This window comes from Notamacropus eugenii, chromosome 2, assembly GCF_028372415.1.
Source record: "Notamacropus eugenii isolate mMacEug1 chromosome 2, mMacEug1.pri_v2, whole genome shotgun sequence".
In the NCBI taxonomy this organism is placed as follows: Eukaryota; Metazoa; Chordata; class Mammalia; order Diprotodontia; family Macropodidae; genus Notamacropus; species Notamacropus eugenii.
Genome location: NC_092873.1, coordinates 41,049,646 through 41,077,367, shown reverse-complemented (window position 1 = coordinate 41,077,367; position 27,722 = coordinate 41,049,646). Strand labels below are relative to the sequence as shown.

General features: G+C 46.0%; 1 protein-coding gene across 6 annotated transcripts in view; it reads right to left on the bottom strand.

The window, feature by feature from the left end:
* Nucleotides 1–96: 96 nt before the first annotated feature.
* RAP1GAP2 (RAP1 GTPase activating protein 2) overlaps nucleotides 97–27,722 on the bottom strand; it is a 250,245-nt gene continuing 222,619 nt past the window's right edge. For 5 of the 6 annotated variants that reach the window (XM_072639991.1, XM_072639990.1, XM_072639989.1 and 2 more), the window contains 9 exons: nucleotides 27,368–27,502; nucleotides 17,711–17,848; nucleotides 17,219–17,337; nucleotides 15,460–15,573; nucleotides 15,138–15,255; nucleotides 12,173–12,299; nucleotides 9,125–9,201; nucleotides 7,108–7,146; nucleotides 97–6,216 (listed from right to left, as the gene is read on the bottom strand). In XM_072639991.1, the coding sequence (XP_072496092.1) occupies nucleotides 7,138–7,146; nucleotides 9,125–9,201; nucleotides 12,173–12,299; nucleotides 15,138–15,255; nucleotides 15,460–15,573; nucleotides 17,219–17,337; nucleotides 17,711–17,848; nucleotides 27,368–27,502 (837 nt within the window). In that variant the 3' untranslated portion in view covers nucleotides 97–6,216; nucleotides 7,108–7,137. The remainder of the gene's footprint in view (nucleotides 6,217–7,107; nucleotides 7,147–9,124; nucleotides 9,202–12,172; nucleotides 12,300–15,137; nucleotides 15,256–15,459; nucleotides 15,574–17,218; nucleotides 17,338–17,710; nucleotides 17,849–27,367; nucleotides 27,503–27,722) is intronic. The other variant, XR_011973893.1, reaches the window with a different exon arrangement.

Genomic DNA, 27,722 nt, shown 5'->3' with positions numbered 1-27,722 from the left:
TTTAAAAGAAGTGGGGGAGGGGAAAGGACAGTCCAGACTGGCTGAGTCCGGAGGTCCAGGACTGTGGTCCCACCCAGAGAATCTCATACACTGATGGACACAAAATATGTTATTTATTGTGAATTTCTGCAAAGACACATTTAAGCAACAAAATATACATTTGTGAACCTTTTAGAATTTGTTTTATACATTAACCAATACACCATGTTACTGTAGCAATAAATTAAATGTACACTATTTACAAGGCATACATAGGCAATCAGATTCTACAAAGCACCTCTCCGCTCTAAAAAGGAAAAAGAAACGTGATCATCACCACCACTGTCAGAGCTGAGCTTGGCTTGGAGATTTCATCATCCCTAGGAACTCTCTTTACAGGTGAACATTGCTGCACTTGAGGGGGCATCACAAAACTACATTCATGAAAAAGAAAAAGTAGGGTCTTCAACCATGCTAGGAGATCAGTGAGAGAATGGAAAGAGACAGGTTTATTTATTCAAGCAGAAAACAAAGTCCAAGAAAGTGGAACGTCACAAAAGATAGGGAAGGATGAGAATTCATTTCCTCTTGAGCTGCCCTACACCTCACTGGAGCTGCCTGGGCTTGACCCAAATCAGGAAGCCAAATCCCCTCCTAGGGCCATCCTGTCCTTGTCTGCTATGCTCAGCTCCTGCTGACCCACTCTTCTGTAGCCTGGCCCCTCTCTCGTCCCAGAGGGATGGGTATCCCAGGGACATCCACAGAAGTTTTAAGATCAGCCTCACCAGCATGGTGCATCTTCCTCAGGATTTGGAGGAGACAAGAATGGAAATGGAGCTTAGGCAAACAAAATTTGCCCAGAACTGGTCCCGAGTGCCTAGTAATCTACTTTAGAGAAATTTGGGGGAAGCCCTGCCTTTGGCAAATACTAATTCACCACTACCCTAGGCAATTAGAGGGAGTTCATTCCAATGTTCTATATCATTGCGGGGGTGCTGCTTCTGTGAACCTTGCCTCTTCCTCCATTCTCTAGGCCTGATATTTATGGATATAGGAATGTAATAAGTAGATGTTTATTCCTGCACGGTCTTTGGGAAAACATCTAAATTAACTGATGGGTGCTCCACCATGAAATCTAGCATCTCATTTTGCTCATTAGGGGGAATGAGGTGGTGGGGTAGTATGGGACAGGAGAGACATCTTTAGATACCACTTCTTTACTATCTGCCAAGAAGGAACTGGGGTGTGTTTGAACTATACCTTGTTTTTAGCTCCAGTCCCAACTCCCATGAAAGGGGAGGTTTGTGGTTGGTGGGGTTGTGGGGTTGGTGAGCTGGTGTGAGCTCAGTGACTAAAATGAATCTAGGAGCTAGCTGGCCATTTGGACTTTTCATTTTCTTGGTGGGTTCAAAGTCCTAGGAGTCTTTGCTAGAGAAAATAAACAAATTCTCCCTCTAATTCCACCTCATTCAACTCAAACTTGATTAAGCTCTTACTGTGTACATATCTGGACCCAAGTCCCACACTGCCTAAGAAAGTTGGACTTCCCTATGCCTGACTTAGGCACCAACCTTGATAGCCCAACTTATTCACTTTGGCAGAATTCAAGGACCTCAGTTCATGTCATTCACTCAAACTAATGGGGGTGGGGATGGGATGGGGTGGTGGTGGTGTTGAGAATAGTATTATGGAAAGAGCACTTGACTGGGAGCTGAGACCTGGTGTCTAGTCCCAGCTCAGGGGCAATGTGACCATGGGCAAATCAATTCATGTCTCTGGGCCTCAATTTATGTCTTCTGTAAGATGAGGAAGTAGGATCAGATGGTCTGTCATTTCTAACAGCCTCTGATTTCTCGGATTTTGAAGCTGTCTAAAATACTGACAAACCCAACTACACCAAAGGAAGGCCACCTTGTCACTGCAAGCATAAACAGTCACTCTAGCTGACCTAAGATTCACCAGAAAAGGGTCTGCTGGGGCCACTTTAGTGAATGGTGAACAATCAGCTTGTCTCATTGAGTTAATCATCATCTGCAAGCAGTCGGGTGCCACTAACATGCCTGCAAACACTTGATTTCCTCAAGTAGATGAAATATTCCCCAATCCCTATAAGTCTACCTAGCAAATGCTTTCTTCCCAGATAGCACAAAGGCAAACTTGTCAAAGTCCTGATGAGAACCATCCAAAAACAAAGTTGACTGATAACAACCAGCAGGGTTATGCTAATTCTCCACTCCTCACACCTAACGTCAGTAAGCCCAAAGAGCAGCCCCAAAGGCCGAGTCCAGGAGAAGGGCATGAGAATTCTATAGATACGACTTCAAGAGAAGCTCTCTGGGACCCTAAGACCCCCTTTAGTCGGAGTTACTACACCATCAAGTCTTTGAGATTGTTTTAGAGCCAAGTTTGGATTGTGGTGCTGTACACAGGTGTGAAATCCAGAGGCACAAGGAGGAAAGTTGTTCCTAGCCTTGTTTTCTTCCTTCTCCTGGGCACTGGGGACACAGATGGGCAGATAATGTTCACTCTCGAAGCCAATGGGATAAGTATTTACAGGATGCTGGGTCTCCGTGCCAGACCCAAAGGGAGGGAGGGCCAGTTCAGCAGATACTGAAGACAAAGTATAAGGAAATGGGAATGCAAGGCTGCTGTTTTTCTCTCTCCAAACTCTCCAATCTCTAATAAACAGCAGAGAGGATGGACAGCTGCTTGCCAGGAGGTGGGCTGAGTGGCTTACAGCCAGCCGGGGTGGGATAAGGTGATGGAGCCTGATGCTCCACAGCAGAGGGAGACACAGTACAACCTAAAAAAGGCAATCACTCCACACCATGGTTAAAGGCACTGCTGCTTCCAAGCAGATGGAAGCAGCTACAGTCAAAAGTTACTTATTTGACTAACCTGGGTAGGGGATGGGACTAGGGGAAGAAGGCTCAGGTTGAATTAGTGACAAGCGAAAAGAAATACAGAATATTCTGCAACTAAACATTATTTAGAACTTTCAAGGACAGACAGACACAATGAAAAGTGTGGCCAAGTCCTACCTGACCTGCTGGAAGAAAAAGATAAGAACCCCATGTAATAATCACATTCTTTATGTACAAATGGGTGCTGCCAAAGAAATTTTTAAGAGCACCTGATTGGGCCAACTTTTGAGAGAAGTTCTTCATATGAGCAATCATGTTTAGACTAAGCTTATTTAGAACAAACTCCTCTCCTTACAGGTAGTGTGTAGAGGGAGATTTCAGATGGGCAGCACTGGGAAAGGAGGGGAAGGGACAGGGGAAGGGACAGGGGAAGAGCCTGGGTCATCATCCCTGCTCTGGCACTCAGTGATCTTGAGCAAATTATTTCTGCAAATTGCCCAAACTGTCTTGAGCAAAAAAACCTCAGCTTCCTCATCTTTCAAAAGACGGGGTTACAGTAGGTAACTCTGAAGCTCCCTTTTCTAACAAAATATAAAAGGACCCTAGCCTACTGTTGAATTATTACAAATTGCAAATAATAGGGTTCTTGTTTCTAAAACTTATCATGGTGGAGTCAGCAGGAAATTATAGAAGGCTGTCTACTTCAACTTGGTTGAGGAAAACAGACCTGGATATATGTTGCTTTGATTGTAATTAAGTGCCTCTGATCTATTCATTCAAACAGTTTGAGTAAGACCTCTCCTTGTGATAGATGCTTTTGTTAGGGAAGATCTTGGCATGTGGATCCTAAAACCCACAATGCTAGGCAGATGCTGTGCCTCATTAAATGGTTTGAGAGTCCGGTTTGAACTGAGGCCATGTATTTTGAAATTCAGAGGCAAATCTCATTTTGGTCAAGACTTTGAGTCAGTGGGTATCCTTGAAAGCAAAGATGCTGTACTTTCTTAAAGGTGTTATCCATCTCAGACTCTAAAATCAAATTACAAATTCAGCCTCCATTGGCACCAAGGCCATTGGTGGAGGCATCATGGGATGTGAGTCATGCTGCACTGAACTTGTCTGTTTCAAATCTCAAGGAAGCTTCCATTTTCTGATTGAGAGGATGGACTGAGTGTCTTCAGAGGGGGGTCACCCTTTATGAATCAGGCTGGTCCATAAGGAGGTGGGGTTCTTGGGACTAGTGGAAACACATAAGGACAAATGGCCTGCTTTTGCATGGGGCCAATGAGATGCCCCCTTCTGCCCAGGTGCAGTAACCCCTGGACACTAATCCCCCAGATGTACAGAAAGTAGTTCTGGGGGTGGGGGGAGAAGGACAGGACAGGAAAAAGGGAAGGGGTCCCAGGCATAGACCCTGGGAATGAAGTCTGCCTTGGCTTCATGGCACATCAGGGCACTCCCTATAGAATGTGGCACGTGGGGCTGTCTTTTGTCCTTAATGTTTTGGAAAGTCTGAAATTAAATTGATAGGGGAACCTTAATTCTACCTCCTGTCAATACTTCTCAGTTAGTTAGTTCTCCTTGGTCCAGATCTCTAAGAGGCAAAAGCATCCATTTGGCCCTGGTGTAATGGAAAGTCAGGCTCTGGAGCAGGATTCAAATCCTACCTCTGAGGCTTACTACCTTTGTGACCTTGAATAAGTCACTTTGCTTTCATGAGTCTCAGTTTCCTCATTTGTCAAATGAGAGACTAGATAGTCTCTGAGATTCCCTTGCCAGTTTTGGATCTATCATCCTAGGAGCTACATCTGGTCTTGTGATTTCCAGCTCTTAGTCTTGCAGCCTGGGCAAGGGAGGTGGAGGAATCAAAACACTTAGACAACCACTAGTGGATTCCAAATGTGAGCAGAAACCTGTATTTGGGTCCAGGTCTCACAGCCTTGGCACACTTCTATCTTCTCTCTTGGAATGTGCTGATCACCTACATAATCTCTCCTAGTCCCTCCTTGTCCCTGCACTTGACCTCTGACTCTCTTACTAGGAACTCCCCATCAGAGCTATGGAAGAGAAGGAAAAGGGGGTCCCCTTTCAACAGCCACGGAAAGTGACTTGTGGTCTGAATGAAAAGAGACATCTGACTTTGGACATGGAAGGATGCAGACAATCCAAATCAATGAGCATCTCTGCTTAAGATCCTGAGGTTTCACTAGGATGTTGGGAGAAGCTGAAGGGAACAAGGGACGGATTTTTCCCCCCAGCAAATGCTTAAGAAATGCTCATTGGGCTAAAAAATGTATGTCTGGGAAGCCCAGTGACCAGAGGACCTGACTGGTCCTAATGAATATTGCCAGAACCCCTCTCCCCCAAATTTGGTTTCTGGGAGGAAGATGGCAATCACTAAAAGAGAGTAGAAATTTCCACCTAAAGACATCATCCCCGGCCACAGGGGTTGTCCAGGGCAACTTTATTCAAGACACGAGTAACTCCCAGGAGCATAGAACAGACCACCAACCTTCAAAGCATGTCCTCTTCCCTGAGCTTGTGGTCAGTGAGGCTGAAAGGTTTACTTCTGGCTTTCCTGGCTTCAATCTTACTCTTTCTCTGTCTCTTTCTCTTATCCTTCCCAAGCCCATTCTCAAAAGGAGTGTCTTATGGAACCCCTACTCCCTTAACAGAGGCTGCTCCCTAAAAGAGATATGGATGTTTGGGTCCTGCCAAAATAGGTCTTGGGCTTTCCTGGCATTTTATGATGGAATTTTGATCAGGGAAGGGAGAAGGAAGTCTGCCTGTGGATAGAGGGCCAATTAATAACTCAGCTACTCGTGGACTAATCAGTCTGGGAACCCAAAGCTTGATCTCTGCCCCCCATTCACAGACAGGACAGAACAAAACCAAGACGCAGATGTACTGTGGTGGGGACCAGAGGGGACAGGGTGGTAGGGGAGAGCTTGGGGGAGAGAGACCTTTTTTGTTGAACGTGCTCATCTGTAGGAGAGAGCACAGATGTACTCACGACATTGGCCAGAAGCCCAGCTGTGGCACCGGCAGGGAGTATACAAAGTGAATCAACAAATAGACCTATGGGCATGGGCCCTGGGGAGCTGGGCCGCAGCATGTCCAGTGTATGCTACATGGTACAAGAAGCCTCCTCTCAGAAAGGCAGGAGGTGTGCTGCCAGGCACGCCACCCCCGGGAACATCAGGGAAGGTCATAGGTTTATGGAGGGTGCTGAGTAGAAGGCTGGCCTCAGCTTGAAGCCAGTGGCGTGGGGACACTGGACTTGGGAGCAGCTTCAGGGATTAGTGTAGTGGACAGATGTTCCCAAGGTCTTGGTGGAAGAGGAGCCATCTCCCTGGGCTGAGGCAGGACTGCCCTGAAGGAGACAAATGCAGAAGAGGGAGAATGTTAGCTATAGGGTTGGGTGATAAGGTCCATTCAGAGTCGCAGGAAGGGGGCAGAAAAGATGCTTGTCAAGAATTAAAGAAATGCCCCCTTCCCAGAAAACCCAATCCCTATTTAAGCCTGTTGAGGGCAGGGACTGCCTAGCACAGTAGCACATAGTAGGTGTGTAATAGTTGGGTGATTGACAGGCACTGTTTCATTTTTGTCTTTGTGTCTTAGACTTGACATCAAGCCCAGCACATAGTAGATACTTGATCAAATTAATTCAATCAGTCATATAGAATATAAGCTTCTTCCAGGCCAGGGGATTTTGTCTCAGTATCCTTACAGCCTAGCACTGGGCTAAGCACACAGCTCGTGTTTAATAAGTGCTTGTCAATTGTTTGAATCAATCAACAAACATATTTGTAAAGGGCTTAATAGCGTACATAGTAGGTGCTTAATAAATACTTGTTCCCTTCCTGTATATTAAATCCCTACTATGTGCCCAACACTATACTAGGCACTAAGGATACAGAGGCAAAAGAGAAGTGACCTCTGCTTCAAGGAGACTATATGACTAGTGGATTCCTGGAATTCACTTTTATTCAATAAGCATTTATTAAGGCTGTCCTCTTGTACCCAAATGCTTCTACTCCCTGTCCTGGCCCCAAATCTGGAGGCTTCAGGGAAGAGAGGATTTGGATTCTGGCCACTTAATCCTGTCTCCGAACTTGGAGATGGAACTGGCTGATGGAACCCCGAGGTGGTTGGCTCTCTCCAAGTGGCCCTTACAAAGTCAAGGTAAAGGTCAGAAAAAGGACAAAAGAGACAGGTCCCGTCCATCCCACTGGGCTCCAAGGGAGACAATCCCTCTACTCACCTTTGACAGATGAAGGACTTCTCTTCCTCACTAGTGACCCTGCTCCAGGATAAATCAGAACAAAGACTTCATGTGATCATCAATCAATCAGTTAGCAATAGAAAAGTATTTCTCATCCATCGTGCACCAGGCATTGTGCAAAGACAAAGGGGAAGAGTACAAGGGGTCTGCTTTTGACATACTTCTCTGCATGAAGGAGGAGAGAAGGGAGGCCAGAGGAGACCTCCAAACTCAGATACCTGAAAGGTTGTTTGCCCTTGAGATGGGCTTCTGGCATTCTAAAGCATCGATCAGGTAACTGATGCTTAAAAATAATGGCATCTCATTAAGAAGCCTTGACCTCGGAAAAACTTCCACTTATGGGCCACATTTATTTTTTCTCTATTATACGATGCTGGAAACAGATAAGCTCACCTCTCAAAATCTTTCTGGTTTAAGGGGAAATAATTAAGTACTTAGGGGCAAAAAAGATTTTCATCTTTGCTGTATTGTGGGATGAGCATCTAAATAAGAGTAAATGGAGATCAGAAATCTAGTCACTGAATCCAACTCCCTCATTTTACAGAAGGTGAAACTGAGGCTAAAGGAAATGAAGGGACTTGTCCAGGACAACATAATAAATACATATGGAATATAGCAGCTTGTCAGGGGGCACCAAGCAAAATTTTACAAGGGGGTGTTAGACCCACCACACTCTCACCTACACCAGTGGAAAAATGACAGCTAATATTTCTTTATGGTTTGCAAAAGGTAGATATTATCTCATCTGGTCATCACAACAACTCCCTGAGGCAGGTGCTGCTATTATTCCCATTTTATAGATTTGGAAACAGAGAGACTTAGGGACTTGCCCAGGGTCACATAGCTAGTAAGTATCTGAGGTCAGATTTGAACTCAGGTTTTAAAAATGCCAAGTCCATCCCTCTATCCATTATGCTACCCAGATGGGCAGGTGCTAATCAGCAATAACTAACTACTTGGAAGTGAGATTTGGCCCAAAGCAGATAAAGGGATAACCAACCTCTAGGTTCTCAACCTGGAATCCGGGAATCCTAGTTTTTAAAAAATATTATGGTAATTGTATTTCAGTGTGATTTGTTTTTTCAGTAGTTCTGTGTATTTTATTTTATGTATTTAAAATGTCATTTCAGAAAGGGTCCATAGACTTCTAGATGGTTCAAGTAGATAGCGTGTGGGGCTCAGATACTTACTAGCTGTGTGACCCTTAACCCTGTTTGCCTCAGTTTCCTCATCTGTAAAATGAGCTGGAGAAGGAAATGGTAAACCACTCCAGTATTTTAGCTAGGAAAACCCAAAAGGGGTCACAAAGAGTGGATATAACTGAGACAAATGAACAATAAAACCGTAGGCTTCATGGGACTGCCATAGGAGGGAGTGATACAGAAAAGGTAAGACCCATGCTCTAGAAGATAACAGGAAGTTGCTCTTGCATTTTACACATAAATAGGTGGGGTCTCCATTTGAATATGAGCATGTCTAACCCACTGGGAAGTCACTCCTCAAAAGAAAGTCTTACTAAGAGGCCTTGACACAAAAGAAAGGGTTGTAGGATCTCCAGTTGGACAGTAGAGGCCTCCCTCTTCCCAGCCTTCCAAGCCCATTCCTTCCCACACCCCTGACTCTTCTTCCAGGGAGGGGCACATCTCCAAATTAGAAGAAAAGAGTCAGATTTTGCCTTCGCTCTCCTCCCCATCTCTAGACCTCTACCCCTGTTTCCCGGAATGCCCTCATCTGCAAGCTTAATCCCAACTACAATGAAGCCTGATACAGAGACAGTCAATGCTGTACAGGGGAGTTTTCACAGGGAGCTCCTGATGACCCCAAAGCCTTCAAGAGTCGAAGGAACAAACCCTGACTGGTTGCATTTCAGGCACTCTGGGTCCACAGGACCCTCTGAGGCACCCCTCAAATCAGATCCAATATACTTGTATGAATCAGGCCCTCTCTGAGGCTCCCCACACCCCCCTCCCCCCCATCCCAGAGTCTCCTTCCATACCGCGCTGGAACTGGTGTGGCTGAGCTTATCAAAGCGGAACTTCAGATTGGACCTCGGAGAGTTCCTGTTCTTCAAGTCTAGGAGAAGCAGTCAGGCAAAAGATTGAGAAGGGAAGGCATTTGAGTCAGTCAATCAACAAACATTTATTACCTGAGTGGCAGCTAGGTGGCGCCATAGTGCACACAGCGCCAGGCCTGGAGTCAGCAAGACTCATCTTACTGAGTTCAAATCCAGCTTCAGGCGCTTACTAGAGGGGTAACCCTGGGCAAGTCACTTCACCCTGTCTGCCTCAGTTTTCTCATCTGTGTGTGTGTTTGCCCTTCGTTGCTGAAGAAGACCATGCCATCAGAGAAATGATGACATGAGTTGCACTTGACTTTGTTTTGAGTGAGTGAGGGCTGTGCAGGTCACCAGCCTCACTTCTCCTCCAGAGCCATCTGAATCCAGTAGGTACTATATAAATGCTCATTTCCTTTCCACCTTTTCTTCACCTCTGTGTAATGCAACCATGGTCCATTCAGTGTTGGTGATAGGAGGGTCAGTGGATTTTATCCTGGTTTGCCCATGACTAGGGAAGGGTAAATGCCAACCTGTCCCAGGTCAGCTCAGAGACTTGGGACTTGTTCCTTCAAGCAAGTTCCAAGGGAAGCTGAGACTGTCACCAGACAGCTTAGCAACCAAGGGTGCCTCATCTGTCTGCATGCTCCCGAGTCTTGGCTGATTTCCTAGCATGACTGAGGTGTTTTCTGACCTGTCATGCATGATATTGAACAGAAAATGTTTTAGTCTTGGGAGCATCAACCCTGAAGGGGATAAGAATATAAACAACACCCTAAAAAGTGAATGACTCAGAAAGTGAAATTACACATGTGACTTGGGACCTGATTGGTCCTTTGGTTTCTGAAATTTCCTGCTTACTTTGGCCAAAAATTCCCCTGATGTGCAAAGCCCCTGACACTTATCACTTATCACCCTCACTTCATGGTTCATCATATCCTACATCTACTTCCTGGCTAGACTGGGAGCTCACAAAAGGCAGATGCAGTATCTTTTTGGCATCTCCTCCATGTAGTATCTACCACCTGCTGGGCACATGCCCAACACTGAACAAACATTTGCCCTTTACGCTCACTGGAGGTCTTTAAGCAACGGATGGATGCTCTCCCATTGGACATGTTGCATGAGTATTCACAGTCAATGGTCCATGGGTTGGATTCGAAGGCTTCTATCATCGACTATCATTGCCATTTTCATGTTATGACTGATTTCTTGCCAAGCTGCTGTAAGGGATGACTGATTGAAAGGACTGGGATTTGCTCTGCAGAGGAAGCATGATTTGGGGTGTGAGCATTGAACCATGGTACCAGAAGCCTCATCGAATGTAAACCCTCAAGGACAGGGCAAATTTTGTTAGTTTTGTCTGTATCCTCTGTACCTTGCATGCAGTTGAGACTTAGCAAATGCTTGTTGAATGAAAGCAAATTAAGCTTTTCACTGCTATTCTCTGGAATGACGATGAGCTTTCTATATTCAATGACCCAACCCCCTGGCCAATCAAACAGCCGTAGGCTTTCATTGTCTCCCTAGCAACAGGATGCTTGCTCTGAGCTCTCTGCTTTCTTCTGCCTTGTTTGTGATAGGATGCTTCACTAAAGAGATTAGCTGGGGCTGAGGATGCCATCTGTGGCTGGGAAACAAGACAAAAATCACTGATCTACACGGGAATCAAACCTGCCACCCCAACCACCTTGGTGCTGTGGTCTAACCAAGCAAACTGGGCAGCCCTGTTGATGGACAACCACAAAGTGCAGGGCCAAAGGAAGAGCTAGGGCTGTTTCCTTGCATGCCTCTACACTTGAAATCTCATATGCTCATAGAATGTGAGAGCTGGAAGAGTGAGGGTTGAGACGAAGGCGACTCGAGAAAACGTGATTGATGCTACTATTTAGGTTCATGAGATCATAGATCTAGAGACGGAAGGATCTCAGAGGCTGGCGAGACTCACCCCATCTTTGTTTTTTGTATTTTGTCTTTACCCTGTGTCTTCCTCTCTCAGCCAGGCTGGAATTGCCCTGGTCACTGTTGGACACAATATCACTGCTAATCAGCATGGGAGCTTTGTCCTGTTCCATGTGTGACTGGGGCAGGTTGCCCCTCCTTGGATATCCCGGTGTCCCCTTGCTCCTGGTGGCCAGCCTTAGTGCAGACACCCAACTGGCATTAGCCCTATTACAGCTCAGAATTCTCAAACTTAAGTGATCCCAGCAGCCTCAGCCTGCCAAGTATCAGTGATTACATATGTTTGATGCTAAACTGGGCCACCAACCTTACTTTACAGAAAATGAAACTGAGTTCCAAAGGAATGAAGGGATTTTCTCATACTGTCTCATGTGGGATTTAGAGGTGGAAGGGGCCTTGGAGGCAGCCCATCCATCCTTCCTCCTCCTCTTACAGAGGAGGAAACTGAGGCTTAGAGGAGTTAATTGACTAATTCAAGGTGATGGTTGTTGCTGTTGAGTTCTGTCCAACTCTCTGTGACCTCATTTGGGGTTTTCTTGGCAAAGATACTGGAATATTTGCCACTTCTTCCTTCAGCTCATTTTACAGATGAAGAAACTGAGGCAAACAGGGTGAAGTGACCTGCCCAAAGCCACCTACTGATAAATATCTGAGGCCAGAATTGAATTCAGGTCTTCTTGACTCCAGGCCCAGCATTCTATCCACTGAACTATCCAGCTGCCACATTCAGCACACCTCCCCACTGCACCGCCCTACCTCTACCTGATTCTATGGCTATGGCCTCCAGGTCTCTTAAGACATCCTCTCTGCCAGAACTCCACCAAAAATGCCCATCAGGGCTATGGTAGATGCCACAGGGAATCAGTGATGCCCACTGCTGTATCCCATAGCCAGACAGTGACTGTCACAGAGACACCCAGTCTCAGAGTTGGGGCTCAAACTTGAACCCCATTTTCCTGCTCAACAGGAGCAGATGCTATCAGTCACACCGAAGGCTACCAGTGCCACCCCACCCTGGACATCACTGACCTGTCGGACTCCGGCTCATGATAACTGGGGTCGCTGCTGCTACTAGGCTGGGGCTCTCGTTGTTCAGGGACGGGCTGTAGACAAAGACTTCCTGCTTGAAGGGTGAAGCTGTGGAGGGCTGGCTGCTCTGGGGGGAAGGGAGATGGGGTAAGAGGATGGGCAGCTGGATGATTTTCTACATTCACCCCCAACCACTGTAATACCCTCTCTCCCCCAGACACTCTCCCCTACTTGGTCCTGATGAAGCCTCCCATATGAGAGGGCCTGGAGACATCAACCTCCTCCCTGGCCTGCGAGCCAATACCCTCCCCAGTCAGTGACAAAACAGGACCAGATCCCAGGAGAGGAGAGCCCCTAACTCATCATAGTAATGGGGGATAGGGACAGGAGCTCCCTTTACCAATAAGGGCCAGTCCCTTGTATAGGATTTACAGTCTTAGAGACCTGCCTAGTAAACTGAGAGGCTAAGTGTGTTTGTGGTCTCTTTCAACAGAATGGAAGCTCTTGAGAGAAGGGATTGTTTGATTCTTTGTGTGTGTATACCTGGTGCCTAATTCAGCCCCCAGCACACAGTAAAGGCTTAATAAATGCTTGCAGATTGATTCACTTCAAGCTCGCCATTCCAGCCATGACAATAGATGGAGGCTTTTAACCTTGTCAGAGATCACAGGATCAGATTTCAGAACCAAGGAGTCTCACCCCCTCTTTTTATGAATGAGGAAACTGAGGCCAAAAGAAGTTAAATTATTTGCCCAACATCATAGTGGTAGAGGTGAGATCTGAACCCGACTCCTCTCGCTCCAAAGCCAGGACCCTTCATACACAACCAGAAAAAGCAGCTTCAACCCTTCTTCCCCTACCTGAACAGGAAGAATTTGTCGTTTGAGATAGGCCTTCCCTAATCAGGTCCCCCTGGTTAGTATAGAAGAAAGAACTCAGAAGACCTGGGTTCAAATCCCACTTCAGATACTTACTAACTATGTGACCCTGGGTAAGCCACTAAATTTTTCTGGGCCTCAGTTTTCTCATCTATAAAACAAGTAGGTTGGACTGTGTTATTCAATCATTTTCAGTTGTGTCCTATTCTCTGTGATCCCATTTGAGGTTTCCTTGTCACAGATGCTGGAGTGCTTTGCATTTCCTTCTCCAGCTCACTTTACAGATGAGGAAACTGAAGCAAACAGGGGGAAATGATTTGTCCAGGATCATGCAGCCAGTAAGTATCTGGGGTGGGATTTGAACTCAGGGAAATGAATCTTTCTGATTTCAGACCTGACTCTCTATGTGCAATGGCACCACCTAGCAGCCATAGCGGGTGGGACTAGATGGCCTCTAATTTTCCCATAAGCTTTAAATATATGAATCTATGATCCAGCTGGCCCAGTCCCTAGCATCTGCTAGCATCACTTTCCCTGCCTGACACGTCAGATTCCCGCCCTCTTTGTGAATTCATGTCTCTGACTTCCTTCAAATTTGGCCCAAGGCTCCCTTTCTCCCTCCAGAAAGTTTCCCTTTCCCCACTTCATTCAGGGTTCTGAGCCCTACTTGCATCTCTTTCCCCATCCATACCTCGCTTTCCTATTCAGTCTATATACAACAGTCAATGTCTTGGAAGGGTACTCAATTTTCCCTGACTTTTGCAGTTCTTACTTCACAACTCCACAGAATTTAGGGCTGGGTTTGCACACAGTAGGTATTACTCATTTCCAGACCTTTGGTTCTCTCCCTGGAGAACATCTATAACATTCTGGGGGTCTCTCCATCTGGCAGTGTTGCTCACTGCATCCTCCCTCTTCCTTCCAATCTCTTTTCCAATTAGTTGCTGAGTCTTGCAAGTTTCACCTCCTCGCATCTCCTACACCTATCCCTCTCTCCTCACACCGAACTATTTTGTCTGGACTAATGTAATAGCCTTCTAATTGAGCTCCCTGCATCCAGGTTCCCTTCTTTCCAATTCATCCTTTGCACAGGTGCCAGTGATAGTCCTGACCATGTTACTCCTCTGCTCAACAAGCTTTAGGGGCTCCCCATTGTCCTCAAGGCACATGACTGTCATTTGAAGCTCCTCATAATATGACTGTAGTTCACCTTCACAGGTCAAGTTTACACTATCCTCCCTTACACATTCTATGTTCCAGTTAAACTAACTCACTGCCTTCTCCTTGTATCTCCCACTTTACACCTTTGCCTGGAGTGTTCTCCTCCCTCAGCTCCACCTCTGGGGACCTTGAGCCCCCTCCTAGGCTCAGCTCAGGGGCTTCCTCCTTTAAGACTTCTTTCCTGACTCTTCTAGTTGTGAGAGCCCTGTGTCACCATCCCCGTGTATTGTGGGGATATGTGTCCTGTATTTACTTATTGTTGAACATGCTCTATCTCTCTAATAGAATATAAGCTCCTTGTGGGCAGGAACTTTTGTTATATAGCACACAGTAGGTGCTTATTGAGTGAATATCTATTTAGAATGTAAGCTCCTTGTGGGCATAGACTTTTGTCACATAGCACACAGTGGGTGCTTATTGATTGAATATCTCTCTGTTTAGAATGTAAGCTCCTTGTGGGCAGGGACTTTTGTCATATAGCACATAGTAGGTGCTTATTGATTGACTAGTTCTCTATTTTCAATGTAAGCCCCTTGAGGATAGGAAATGTAATTGTCTCACTTTTATCTTTGTATTGTCAGCTGGCACAATGCCTGGGACATAGTAGGTGTTTAATAAATGTGTATTGATTGGCTACCTTCCTAAATAGTACTAAGATCATTGCAAGCAGGGGCTTTTGTCATTGTGCTACTTAATGCCAGCACAGTGCTTGGCCCACAGTAGGTGTTTAATAAATGCTTGCTGGCTGATAGGTGTGTGAATCCCAAGGTTGGAGAGAAGAGGATGGGACAGTGGAGGGCCCCAGCCCTGCCCCTGATGGTCACGAGTGAGAGTCTGGGTTCTGTTTGGGTAGCTGCTCCGCCTACCACAATGTCATACTCCTCCATGGCCTCGCTCTCTCCGGCTGTGCTGCTGAAGCTGCTGGTGCTGGATGAGGACCGTGAGATGCTGGATCGGCCATTTTCCTTCAGCTTGACAAAAGGCCTGGGAAGCAAGGCAGAAGGGGTGGGACAGAGCCCCCTGCCCCCCCTGAACATGGCCTCCTCCCCTCCCCAAAGTCACTGGGTGGGCAGAGTGTGGGGGAGGGGGCAGCTTCACCGATCCAGCGGATGGTTCTGGCCCCCCCTCACTCTGCCCTCTCTGGCTGCCCTCTGCCCAGCTCCTCCAAAGAAGGGCTTTTCCCCTTACTTCTCTTTGTTAGGACAAATTTCCGGAGAGCTAGGGTTGGACGAGGTTTCTGATTTCACTTCCTGAGAGGAATGGCCACCATCTGGAGTCTTAGGAGTGCTAGAGACACTGTCACTGAGGAGACAGGAAGGAGGGAAAAGACGATACTAATTATAACAATAACTAACATTTACATATAGGATTTTAAGGTTTACAAAGCACTTTGCAAGCTTTTGATTCTTACACTAGTATTATGATCACCCCCATTTTACAGATGAGGAAATTAAGGCAGATTAAGTGACTTGCCTAAGGTTACACATATAGTAAATTTCTGTGACAGGATTTGAATTCAGGTCTTCCTGACTCCAAGTCATGCATGCCATTTAGCTCCTACACCAAGTCAAAGGCTAATGATTCATAAATCCAGCTTTTTCTCTCACTCTCAGTAGGCGTAGGGAGGGGAAGGAGGAAGCAGCAGTCACCAAGTTCTGCCTTCACAGTAAGGTTGCCCCTTGGGGGTCAGAGAGGCCTTTTTCCATCAGCAGGTCCTTGGGCAGCTTTAGAACAGAGGTCACCAAAGCCTCCCTTCACCCCCACTTTTAGGAGCCCTATACATACCACCCTCCTTCTCCAGTTGTTTCAGGGCCCTGGGATAAGGATCCAGTGCTAATGAGGGAAAGGTCAAGGGCTCAGAGCCCACATGGGCAAGAGCTTTCTCTGCTGTAACATAACTGCCATTGATACAGCAGTTTAGGGTTTGCATTATAGAGCATTTGGGCCTCTCAACATCTCTGTGAGGTAGGTGTTATTATACCCATTTCATAGATAGGAAACTGAGGCAAACAGGGTGAAGTGACTTGCCTTGGGTCATGCAGCTAGTAAGTGTCTGAAGCCAAATTTGAACTCAGGAAGAGGAATCTTTCTTACCAGTGCTCTAACTACTCTGCCACTTAGCTGCCCTGGCCAAGGTTATTTATTATTATTTTTTAAACATTCATTTTAAAAAATTTTGCGTTCCAAATGCTCTTTTCCTTTCAGTCTCTCTCCTACCTATTGAGAAGATAAATGACATTATACCCGTTATACAAGGGAAGACGTTTGGCCAGGGTTATACAGCTAATGTTAGAGTTGGGACTAGAACCCAGGACTTATGATTTCCCCATCTGTTGGTGGTATATTTTTAAATGGAGACAAGGCATTTGTCCTAATTTTTATATGCAGTTTGGCCTGATCTGCCCTTACAACTAAAGAAATACCTGACTTGGGCAGGAGGGAAGCTAGAGGCCATATCTGGGGGCATGGCTTGGAGAGGGAGCTGTTTTACCTATTTATTTGTCTGTGCCAGGGGTCTGTGCACCTGTGTGTGTGTGCATTATAGTTTGACAACTGTATTTCAATATATGTGGTTTCTTTTGTATTTCATTTTATGCATTTAAAAACATTTTTTTTTTCTGAGAAAGGGTACATAAGCTTCATCAGACTCCCTAAGGGGTCCAATACAAAAATGTTCCTTGGTCTGTGGAGAGATTGTAATGGGCTCATGACTTGGATCACTGGATCTCAAATGTGGAAGGGGGCTCCGACATCCAGGGAAGTTAAGTGACTTGCCCAAAGTCACACAGGTGGCAAACATCAGAAACTAGATTTGAACCCAGGTCCTCCAACTCCACAACCAATGCCATTTCCAACATACTTCACTGCCTCCAACCTCCACCCCCTGTGCCCGAGCACTTTGAGGATGGGACCGCAAAGGAAGGCAGTCATGAGCCCCAGGATTTACCATCGTGTCCGGCTGTCAGCCTGGCCTTCTGAGCCTGTGTGCAGGCGGGGGAACAGCCCTGACCTCCGCTTGATGGGACTTCTCGACTGGTTCTTTCCTGTGGCTGCTGCCACTGGAGGCTGCCGGATGCAATCCCAAAGTGAAAACCTTATGTGCCAAACGCTTTCTGGGGGGAGGTCTTGTCCGTCCCCAATACCTAGGCTTACAACTCCCTCCAAACACTCCCATGACCCAGATGGATCTGCCCTAGCCAAATGTTTTACCTTCCCTCCCCTCTCTCCCTCTCTTTCCCCTTTCTTCTCTCTCTCCCTCCTTCCTTCCCTTCTTTCCTCTCTCCCTCTCTCCTTCCCTCTCTCTCTCTTTCCCTCCTTCCTTCCCTCCCTTTCCCCTTTCTTCTTCCTCCTTCCTTCCTTCCTTTTCTCCCTCCCTCTCCCCTTCTCTCTCTCCCTCCTCTCTCACCCCCTTCCTTCCCTCCCAGAGCTCCGCACTCACCGAGAAGGTGGTCTTGGTCACTTCCACGCTGTTGTGTGTGATGCCCCCGCTGAGGCTGCCTGGGATCCCTCCGCTCTGATGTTTCTTCTGACTTCCCACCATGGTCTCCATGGAGTGGCTGCGCACCCGGATGGCTCTCTGCGGAGAAGAGTATGGGCACCAGGGGGAGCCGGAGGACCACTCTAGGGTACCCTTATCTGGATTCGAATACATCGATGCCTGGCACATGTGGCCACACACATGTGCACGCACATACAATACATGCCTCGGACATGCACATGATAAATGCCATGGAGGCAAACACGTAAGTATGACTAAATCAAGGTGTTAGGTTTGCCGATGGTAATACTTGTCTTTGTATCCCTAACACCGCGCCTGGGGTTCAGCGAGGATTTAAAAACTGCTTGTTTATTAACCGATTGGGGCAGAGCGTGAGTATGAGAGCAGGGGAGGATTCCTGGGAGCTCTAAGTACCGCTTGTTCCTCCTCCAGAGCCATACAGGAGATTCCATCCCTTTTGGGTCCCAAACTCTCTCTTGGAATCACGGATCAAGGGCTGACTGCGAGCCCAACTCCCTCATTTTACAAATGCGAAAACGCAACCCAGAGAGGTTGTGACTTGCCCAAGGTCACATAGACAGTCAGCAGAAGAATCAAGATTTGAACCCAGGTCTTTAGACCCAGCCCTCTTTCCACCATATCCTTGTGCCCTCTGGAGCTTTGGCCACAAACTGCCCTTCCTAGTACACCTGGCCCACCCCTTTGGAAACTCATTGTACAGAATTTATGTTTGCTTGGAAAGCTCTGTTGCTTTCCTCCAATAAAGCGTAAGCTTCTTGAGGACAGGACTATTTCAGTTATGCCACTGGATCCTCAGCACATAGCACAGTGCTTGACAAACAGTTGGCACTTAATAAATGCTTGCTGAATTGGTGAATTGTGGAGTTACAAGCCCTGAGTTCAAATGCTAACTCTGATTCTTCCTACGGGGTGTCCTTGAGCAAATCACTCACCTCTCTGGGCTCTGGTTTCCTTATCTCTAAAATGATGACCCCCCCTAACAGCTCTTCCAGCTCTAAATGTACAACCCTGCTATAACGAAGGGTTTTAACCTCCATTATTGAGGACTGGTTGAAGAAACCAGAGGAGAGAAGACCTATTGGGCAATATGAAAATTGGTTCTAAATATCTGAGGGGCTCTTTGTAGGAGGAGATAAATATTATAAAATATATAAATGTAATATTAAAATAAATAAAGATTAACTTTCTGTCCTGAGAACCAAGGAGAAATTCTTACCAATGGGTGGAAGTGACAGGGAGGCAAGAGTGGTGCAGGGGAAAAAGAGACTCAATTCCAGAGGCACCGAGATCCAATCCCAACTCAGCCCCTTTCTAGCTGTGTGACTTAGAACAACTCATTTAGTATCTCTGAGCCTCAGTTTCTTCATCTGTAAAATGAGGGGGTTGGACTAGATGACCTTTAAGTTTCCTTCCCAAGCCAGGCTGAGGATGCCATGATCTCATTTGTAATCAGCCAAGTGTAAAGATCAATTTCCTGATAATTACAGCTGTCTGATAATGGGCAGGGACTGCTTTCCTCATAAGGGTGACTTTTGTAATTTCTAAAGTTCCTTCCGACTTCAAAATTTTCTAATTATTCATTAAATATTTAAAATCTAATGCATGAGTAAACTGAGGGGCTCAGGAGACCTGGGCTGGGATCCAAACCTCACACACAGATTAGGAATATGACCATGGGCAAATAATGACTTTATCCAAGTTTCTCCATCCATAATATGGATATAACTATCCTGGCCTTAGAGGCAGCCTGGTGAAGTGGATAGAGAGCTGGCCTTAAAGCCAGGAATACTTGGGTTTAAGTCCCTGGCTGTGTGACCCTAGGGAAGCAGCTTAACCTCTCAGTGAGCTAGGCAGGTCTCCAAAAACTATATATAAGTTGTCGAGTGGTGGTTGTGCTGACCCATCCACACTTTCACCCAGTTTTCCACCTGAGTTCGAATCCTACCTTAGACACTTATTAGCTGTGTGACTGACCCTGGGTAAGTCACTTAACCTCTATAGGTCTCAGTTTCCTCATCCGTAAAATGGAGATAATAATAACATCTACATCACAGGCTTGTTATGAGAATCAAGTGAGATAGCTCATTTGGGTATTTTGCAAACCTTAAAGGGCTATATAAAAGCTAGCTATTATTATTTCATCATTCATACATGTACATGTATGTACAAACATGTGTAGATATATCACTATTTACTACCTTGTGACTTTAGGCAGTTCTCTTGGCCTCAGTTTACCCATCTGTAAAATGAGGGCATTGGACCAGACAGTCTCTAAGGTTGCTTCCAGCTATAGAGCCAGGCCCCCAAGGACACAGATGTGTGGTTATAGCAGCCACTGGACTATCGAGGGCAGGCTTTTCAGCTCACCATGAAGCATGCCACATACTCCATCAACGGAATTAGGTTGCTAAAGGCTTTGTATGCCAGAATAAGGGGTTCATAGTTGATTCTGGAGGCAATAGGGACCCCAAGGATCTTCTTAACTGAGGGTATGAAAAATTCCACTTTTACTGTGTTCTCTCAGGGTTCAGAAATGCTCTCTTCCTAGAAAGCCATCACAGAGAAGGCTCTTGCCTTGTCTTCCAGCTTCAGTCAATTAGGCAGATTAATGGACAGGGCAGGGTCATTCACAGAGCACTCATCCTTTGGAGCCAAGTTTCCTTCCAGACTGAGAATAAAAAACCAGCACCCTCCCCTGGTCATGCCCCCTTCTCTCAGATGCCAAGCTGGAGATAACCACCACAGAGACGCATTCCCCTCCAACTCACAGAACTAGATCTCTTAGCAATAGTCCCCTGAAATGTCATTAAAACAGCCGTGTCCTTTTGGCTGCCTCACTGAAAAATGACAAAAGTCATACCCTCTGCAGAACTGAGAAGGGCTGTGAGGGGAGAGCAGAAGAGGGAGTTGGAGCAAAGATGCCCTTATCAAGACAGTGAATTTCTTTGGATGCTGTGAAGCCTCTAAGACATATCACACAAGTGTCCATTAAAACAAATCATAGGATCACAGATTCACAACTGGAAAGAATCTCTTAGCTCATTTAATCCAACCCCTTCATTTTATAAGTGAGGAAACTGAGGCAGAGAGGTGCCAAGTTATGTGGTCAGTGGCAGAGAAAAAACTTGAATGTTTTGAGGTTCTCTGGTTCTAAATACAAGCTCTTTCCACTACTAACTGAAACTAACTTTTTCCTCTCTAACTGAAAGAGTGCCTAACTAAGCAGGTGGTCCAAGCTGTGTACAATAAAGATGCTTGGGGGGCATGGATAGTGATGCCAGGGAAGCTAATTCTGGCCTCCCATTAAACATCCCTTGAAGTTGCCTCAAAGAATCATAGACCTAGAGATCTATGGACTTTAAAAATCATTGAGTCCAACCCTCTCGTTTTTACAAATGAGAAAAATGGACACAGAGGTTAAGCAACTTGTTCAAGGTAACAAAGGTAATTAATTAGGATCTGAGGTGGGATTTGAACCAAGGTCTTGCTGACTCCAGGTCCAGCGTCCTGTCTATTATACCACATGGCTTCTCTACCAGAGACAAAACATTGGACTCAGAAACTCAGAATTTCAGAGCTGGGGAAAGACCTTTGAGACCACTTAGTTCAGCCCTGTCCTTTCATGGCTCAGAGAAATGGAATAACTTGCCCAGGTAACTGAATTGGGTAGGTAGGTGGGTAGGTGGGGAGATAATTCTCTTGTCAGTAGGGAAGGGAGTAAGAAGTGCCAGAAATACTTTCCAGGTCAAGGAACAATGGCCTGACTTAGGAAGACAGCTGGCTAAACAAGTCACTTTACCAGGGCAACAAGGTTCTGCCCTGTGCCTCCTTCTCCTCTCTTTACACTTGCACTTTCTGAGATATCCTCAGCTTCTGTGAGTTCAATGCGGCTGTATCTCTAGGGAGGCTGATTCCTAGATCTGTGCATTCAGCTCGAATCTCTCAATCTCTGGTCATCAAATGCCTATTAGATACTTCCAACTGGTAGTTGTAGACACAATTCAAATTTAGCATATCCAAAACAGAACTCACCATCATCTTTATACATTCTATGTTTCAGCTAGACTAGCTTACTTCTTGTTCCTTCTTCAAAATGTTCCATCTCCCATCTCCATGTTTTTGTACTGATAGTCCCTTATTTCTGGAGCACCGTCTCTTCTCACCTGTGCCTATTCAAAGCTTGAACTCCTTCCAAAAATCAGTTCAAGGGCCACTACTTATATGAGGTCTTTCAGGACCCCTCCAGTTACTAGGACCCCCCCCAATTATTTTGCATTTACTGTGTACATATTTGTATTTCCTTCTATATGTATACATACCTAGTTATAAATGTATATTTATAATATATACTGTGTATATTTGTATTTACTTGTGTTATCTTGTGTCCCCTGTTAGAATACAACTTCCTTGAAGTCAAGGATTGTTTCATTTCTGACCTTGTCTCCCTAGCACAGTGCCTGGCACATTGGATCACATCTTTGATTTCATCTACGTAGGGAATTCCTGGAGAGGAAACTGCTTCCATCAAAGCAAATTCATATTTGTATTCATATATTTATGTATATATATGACATGTACATATACGTATTTAATATTTTAAATAATGTATTATAAATTTATGTAGATGCACATATTTATAAATAGATATATATTTGTAATGTGTACTGTATATATTTGTATTTACTTGTGTTATATTATTTCTCCTGATAGAATATAATGACCTTGAAGTCAAGGATTGTTTCATTTTTTACTTTTCCCAGTACAGTGCCTGGCACACTGCACCACATCTGTGATTTCATCTACGTAGAGAATACTTGGTGAGGGACTTGCATCTGCTTTGCCATGTATAGCCTTAGAAATTTGCCAGAGCACCGAGAGATTAAGTGCCTTGCTCGGAGTTGGAGTCAGAACTTGAACTCGGGTCTTCTAAACTCCAAGGTTGGTCCTCTCCCCTGTATCCTATGGTTGCCTTGAAACTTAGCAAGCACATATTGGCTAATGGTGTGATTTTGCCTGAGTTTTTTCCATTCTCAACCAGATATTTCTGCACAATATAGATAGCCAATGACTCGCTGGTTCTCCTAGGGAACCTGAGAAAGAGGAGAAACAGGAGGATGGAAAGAAAAAAGAGAAAAAATAAGAGAGGAAGGAAAGGAGCAAAAGGGATGGAGAGATTAGGAGACAGACACCTGAGTCTTCCTTTTTCACTGTCAGCCCATATTTCTTTAATTAGGATTTCTGGAGTCACTAACCAAAAGTATAAAGTCAGAATCCTGTTTCTAGGACACTGCAGTTATGGGTCACCATTGAAGCAAAGAGGTTCTTATCATAGTGGAAGTGACAAATACCAGTGTCTGGTCTCCCTTATGACACACAGCACTCAGTTGGGGAGTTCACTGGCCAAGGATGGGGGCAGCCTGGTGATTTTTTCTATACATGTTATTATCTGGGGATCAAACCCACATTTTTGGCCTCCTTGATCCTGTGAATTCAACACATGGAGCAAATCCAACCCCTATTCTTTCCTCTTCTGTGCCAGCCTTTGATGTAGAGGTGGCCCTTCTTTGCCAGGATCAACCTCTCTACGTGCACCTTTGATCCCCTCCCTGCCTGACTGCTCTGGGATCTAAACCCTGTAATCACCTTTGTTTCCCTCAACTTCTGTCTCTCCTTTTCTGTGGGTTTCTTCTCTTGTTCTAGTAATATATCTAGATCTCCCTCATCCCTTTCTCTTCTAGAGATCTTCCTCATCCTTAAAAAATTTCTGCTTGACCACATCCTCAAGCTATTGTCCCATATCTCTTCTTTCTTTTATAGACAATCCCTGAAGAAAAAGCTGCCTACCAACATTGTCTCTACTTCCTCTCCTGTCTTCTCACTTTTTGGCTCTTTGCAGTCTTGTTCCAGTATCACTCAACTGACACTGAACTCTTCCAAAGTTACCACTGCTCTGTTAAGTCCTCATCCTTCTTGGTCTCTGTGTAGCCTACACTGGTGAACGTCTCTTCCTAGGTATTCTCTCCCTTCTGGATTTTCTACATACTGTTTATTACTGAGTCTTCCACTCCTTTGTTGGATCATCAGCCATGTCTGGCCCCCTAACTCTGGGCTTCTCCTCCCTCTCTCTCTCTCTTTCACCCTTCCTCCTTCTCTTTCACCCTTCCTCCTTCTCTTTCTTCTTCTTCTCGTCCTCGTCCTCCTCGTCCTCCTCCTCCTCCTCCTCCTCCTCCTCCTTCTTCTTCTTCTTCTTCTTCTTCTTCTTCTTCTTCTCCTCCTCCTCTCTCTCCCCCTTTCCCTCCTATTTCTCAAGAAGCTCATCAATTCCCATGGATTCAGTTATTATCTCTGTACAGACGAGTGAAAAGCATTTACTACACACTTACTATCTGACCACCAGATCTACACATTCAGCCCTAATCCCTCTTAGTAACCCTCTAGTCTTCAATCATCAACTGCCTACTGGACATTTTGAACTAGATGCCAAAGTTCACGTGTCCACAATAGAATTCTTGACCTTTTCCTCCAAACCTATCCCTAATTTTTTAGTTCTCATAGGGCACCACCATCCTTGGTCACACAGGTTCCCAATTCCAAAGAGCTTCTTGATTGGTCAGTCTCCTTCTCATGTCACTGTCCTGCTTAATAAACCCCACTGTCTGTAGGACGGAGCACATGTCCTTCTGGTCTAGTGTTTAAAGATCTTCAAAGTCTGACCCAAGCCTGCTTTCTTCCTTGCACATCGACCTCCTTCACAAACATTATCATCTAGTCAAACTGGCCTTAATACCGTTCCTAATACATGACTTTTCTTCCATCTCCCATCTCTGTGCCTTGTACACATTGTATACTCCATGCCTTGAATGTATCTCTGCCTATTAGAAGCTCTCACTTTCCTCAAAATTCAGCTAAAACTCCCCTTTCTACAGTAAACTTTTCCCAATGGTGCTTTTAAATTTACTTTATATTTTTCTCTTTTCTTATATTTGTCCACATTGTTTCCCCTGATAGAATGTAATCACCCTGAGGGCAGGAACTGTCATATCCCTGGTACCCTGCACAGAGCCTGACCTATGATAGTGGCTTCATGGATGCTTGCAGACTAATGCATTCACCCCACAGCAGACTGAGCCATCAGGACTTTGCCACTTCCTATCTCCACAGGGGTGGAGTGGAAAAAGAGGGGGAAGGCGCTACTTCGGCCATGGCTGCGTCTTTGTCTAGTGAAGTCATGGGGAATTCTTAGCAGACCAATGCAGGCTACCTCTGTTTTCAGCCAGCAGATGTCAGGTTCAGACCAGTGGAATAGCCATCGGAGCCCAGAAGAACTGGGAGGAACTCATCTCTGATGAGTGAGTGACGACTGGAAAAATTGGGTCCTCATCCCAGCCCTGCTACCAACTGTCTGAGTGACCTTGGCCAAGTCCCTTTTCTTCTCCTAAATCCTTAAATAATAGGGCTTATCCTAGATGACCTACCTCTAAGGTCTTTTTTTTTCCCCGAAGTGATTCCATTCATCCTTGGCCAAGTCATTTTCCCTTTCTGAGCCTCAGTTTCCTCTGCTGTAAAATGAAGGTATTGGACTATATGATCTTTACAGTCCCTTCTGGCTCTAAATTCTATCATGCTCAGAGCACCTCATATCCCCAAGGAGACCAGAGAGGGAAGACAAAGGAGGGCATCCATACCTGGGACAGGCTCAGGGTCCAGAGGAAGCTGGGAAAATGCCACAGCTCGGAACCATCCACTGTGCCAAGGCCCCCTGTGAACTGGCTGGTGCTTAGGGGGTCAGACCTACAACCCTAGCTCCTCTGGACCCATATTCTAACAAATCCCACCAACTAGCTATGGCAGGAACAGAACAGAGAATCTTTGTGCCACAAGCAGTGTCTTAGTTTGTTTCTGGGCTCCTCTGGCCCTGTCTTGTCCCCAGGCTTGGTCCAAAACCCAGAGCAGTGAGAATGGGACTGGAGAGGTGGCTAAGGGGCCATGCTCCAACTTCTATATGGTAGGTGAGGAAGTATGGGGTCTGCAGCTGGGAGAGAAAGAGGATCTGATGGGGTATGGCATTCAGTCAGATATCCTTGGCATTACCAGAGAAATGGGTACAAAAAAACAAGAAAGGAGACGTTTAAGCAAGAGTGTGATCTCAGACCTCAGTGGGAGGGATTTAGGGCAGGGCAGAGTAAGACTTTCCCTACTTCGTGGGATACTGAAGCAGTAAACAAGAAAGCTATTGGCACCTCTTTCCCTTGATCTCTTTAGGAGTGGACTCAACGTCCAATCATGAGGCACAGTTCATGGGCTGCCTTTCTTGAAGAAGGTAGGTGGGTGAGAGGAACTCAGGATGCTCTGCGAGTCTCACTCTCCTTTATTCCTCCATCTTCTATTTCTCTGTCTTTCCCAGGATTCCAGACCAATTTCTCATCTAAGCTATTTCACTCATCTCTCCTTTTCAATCAAGGTCTTGTCCTGGCACCCTCCCTCTCCGTTTTCTTCCCTGCTCCTTTTCTTCTGCCTTGTCTCCATCACTCAGTCTTTCACTCAGCCAGTAGCTTCCCATTAGCACTTAAGCAGACGCCAGAGGACCCTCCCACCAGCCTTAGCATCACCCTTCCATAGCCCGATCTTGGGATGACTTTTGGGCCATGTGCCCTGACTAGGGACCAAAGAAATAACCCTCTCTCCTGGCCAAGGAATCTGTGGCAAGGAGAATGTCCCATGGGGACATTCCAGTCCTTCCCCTGGCCTCGCCTGGGAAGTTATCCATGGAGGAGTCGACAGAAGGAGAAAAGGAATGCCATTCCACTGCCAAAGTTAACCTTTCTATAACCAGAGAGGGAGGCCAGCACCTGGATTCTCATCTGTTAGAATTTCAGATCCTTGAGGGCAAGGACTTCTTATGTCTTCCCCAGTATTTAACAATGCCTAGAATATGATAAGCACTTTATAAATGCTTGGATAATAGCTGACACAGCAAACTCTAGGTGATTGGTCTTGCTGACTCTCCCTTCCCCAGCTTGTATTCTGAAGGCTAAATATGGATTCCTGCCTGCTGTTCCTGGTCCCTGAGCCAGGAAGAGAGATGGTAGAGGGCATCGCCATCTTCCTTGTCACTCAGGCCTCCCCCTACCACATCCCATCCATTGCCAAGCACAGTCCTTTCCACCTATACAACACCCCTAGCATTGGTTTCTTCCTCTCTGCTTACATGGCCACCTGGGCAAGGGCTGAGTTATTTATTATCTCTCTATCCCTCGTACTCAGTGCAGTACCCTATATACAGAAGGTATTTGCTAGATGCCTGCTGGATTTTAATTTCAGTGGTCAGAGGTTCAGTAAGAGGCAGAGAAACAGGTTTGGGAGGTATTTTTCTCCACCTACTCCCCCTGCCCCTTTGCCCCTATCTCCAGTCTCTTGCTCCATATTAGTACCTGCTGCCTTGGTGATCAGATGAACTCTGGCTGTTATCTATGGACTGGGTTTGAAGCAGACTGACCACCTTCAGTTAGGCCTTTTGATCACCCTCCCCCTCCCCTGGTTCCCTGCTCCCCAGCTTCTGCTTTCATGTTCCTTTACCTTGAAAGACTCGAGGAATCCCCCGTGGCCCCCATTCTCAAACTTGTCCTCCTCAGGCCCCAGCCCCAGCATAGCCTGAGTGTGGATGTGGAGCTCATCGTGGAGATTGTCCAGCAGGGCTGCTCGGGTCCGGTCCTGAAAGAGCAAAGTAGGTAGAGCTGGGTCATCAGGGTCTGATTCACCCCTCTCTCCCAGGGGCTCCAGGTAGCAGGCAGAGAATCTCAGAAGCCATCAGAGTGAACCCAAAAGCAAGCAGGGATCCCTGCCACAACTGGCTGGACAGGTGGTCATGTGGCTTTTTGCTTAACACCTTTCAGTGAAGGGGACCCCTCATCACTCCTCCTTCCACCTAGAT